This window comes from Halyomorpha halys, unplaced genomic scaffold (genome assembly GCF_000696795.3).
Source record: "Halyomorpha halys isolate HHAL.00 unplaced genomic scaffold, Hhal_1.1 Scaffold358.1, whole genome shotgun sequence".
Taxonomy (NCBI): Eukaryota; Metazoa; Arthropoda; class Insecta; order Hemiptera; family Pentatomidae; genus Halyomorpha; species Halyomorpha halys.
The window spans coordinates 37918-40028 of record NW_027105142.1 but is presented as its reverse complement, the minus strand read 5'-3'; the positions used below and the strand labels follow the sequence as shown (position 1 = coordinate 40028).

Genomic DNA, 2111 nt, shown 5'->3' with positions numbered 1-2111 from the left:
AAAAAAAATGTCAATTTAGGCGAAGTAAAATAAAAGATGAGCGAGGTGAAAGAAAAAAAATCACGGATGAGAGAACAGTTAAAAAAAAAATATGTTCAATCGGTGAAGTCTTTTATAAAAAAGATTTTGATTTTAAAAAAATTAAGATTGAGAAGAAGAGAAAAAAAAATCTTCATTCAGTGAAAAATATTCAATCGGAATACTGGGTTTCGGCACCACTTACGAGCACTTAGACTGAATAGCTTGAAGGAAAAGAGAAAGAGGGAACAGAATTAAACTTCAAATTCTCTTCCACCAACCGATGAGATGCGTTCGGCAACTCCGTAGAACTGAAACCACAAGCGGAGAGCTGCCAATACTGCTTCCGAAGACCTATCTTGTACCTGGTGCGCCATTGCGGCCTTACTGAAGAGGTCAATCATGGTCACCCATTTGTACTCCTTCCATATAAATGTGTCGATTTGTAAATCTTTAAGTGGTGCATCTGTGGTAGATGTCTTCTCCTGTCTTCCTTTAGGCGGATGTGTGTCGCACTTAGTGCGTAGACAAACCTCGCGGCTTCCTACAACCTCTGATATAGTCTTCTTTACTTTAGTTAATGATACTTAAAAAAGGCAGTTAAGGTCAGATTTCAGTTACACTTCATAAATCAGACAAAAAAAAATTTTTTAAACATCTATTGTTACATATCTAATTAATGGAATCATTTAAAACTTTTTTTTTTAATTTCATGTGGCACTGATTAGTTCTGTCCAACAGTGCATATCATTTTTTCATGACATTATGATAAAAATATATAAGTAAAGACTCTGGGCATGATATATATGACTAAGAGAAAAACTTTTTGGTGGCACTCTAAAAAAAACTAATTACATTTGAATAAATTTGATTATTATTCATAGAGAAAAAAGAAAACCAGCCTCAAGTGATCAAAGAATATCAGATGCATCATTAGCTGACCACCTTTCAGAGGTTTCTTTGCAGAGCTTCGCACTATTAGCTGAGATAAGAGATTTGTCAAGAAAGAGAAAAAATTATGATATAAGAGGAAGACAAAAACAATTTTCTGGAAAAGTTGAGAAGACTGAAGCAAAACTAACAACAGAAGAGGAAGAATATTTAAAAACTCAACCACCTGGTTTTAAGTTATATACAAATCAATGGGGTAATACTGTTTACGAGTTGAAACTAAAAAATGAATTCAAGTATATATGGGAATGGGTCCCAATTGCAATACCGAAATCTGCTGAAAAGCCAGCGTATCCAGTAGTAACAAAAGCACCTAATACTTTGGAAGAGGAAAGTGTGGATTCAAATGATTCAGCTTTATTATTGGCGACAAAAGAACATAACGCAAAATACTACCCTATAGATTTATTAGATAAACCTTTTATCGAAAGTAAATGGAAAAAAAGACAACAAGAATTCTCACACTTACCAAAAGAAGTGCGAAAACGATACCTTAAGAGTGTACAGAAATTTGTTTGGGATTACTACAGAAATCACCCAAAAGGTGGAAGACCAGAAAAACTAGTAGTTCATATCCCACTTGGTGATATAGAGCAAGAATACCTCTACTTCATCAATAAACAAAAAACTAAAACAAGTAAACGGCTAAAGGAAAAATTACATGACATTGAAAAACAACTAGGTATTTTAGCAAACAATAAAGTAAAAACGGGCAGACCAGATAGGAAAAGAAGAACAAAAAATTAGTCACAAAGAAGAATAGTTTTGAGAAAAATAAATCATATCTATTATATCCATTTTAGTTTAATTATTGCTGTAATGGTTGATTATTTAATGCATCACTTTTCAACATAATTTTAAAAAATAATTTATTTCAAATTAGTATACTAAAATATTAATGGAATATTTAAAAATTTTTAATCATTAAAATAACAATGAACATCAAATTACTTATGTTTAAAATGATCAAAAAGTTGTATTGTAAATTTTAAGGATAGAATTTATAAGACTAATAGAATAAAGAAAGCCTAGAGAAGATTAACTCCTCTGGGTACTCAACCGCCTGGTGGAATATATGGGACAATTTTTTGTACTTGTTTATCAATCCCAATGAGATAAAAAAATTGCTATTGCAGTAACAG

The 2111-nt window shown here is 31.7% G+C and overlaps 1 protein-coding gene across 1 annotated transcript in view; it reads left to right on the top strand.

The window, feature by feature from the left end:
- LOC106681673 (uncharacterized) overlaps positions 1 to 1766 on the top strand; it is a 72313-nt gene extending 70547 nt beyond the window's left edge. The window contains exon 19 of the mRNA XM_014422119.2: positions 903 to 1766. Coding sequence (XP_014277605.1) covers positions 903 to 1716 — 814 coding nt within the window. The 3' untranslated portion in view covers positions 1717 to 1766. The remainder of the gene's footprint in view (positions 1 to 902) is intronic.
- The last annotated feature ends 345 nt before the right edge of the window (positions 1767 to 2111 follow it).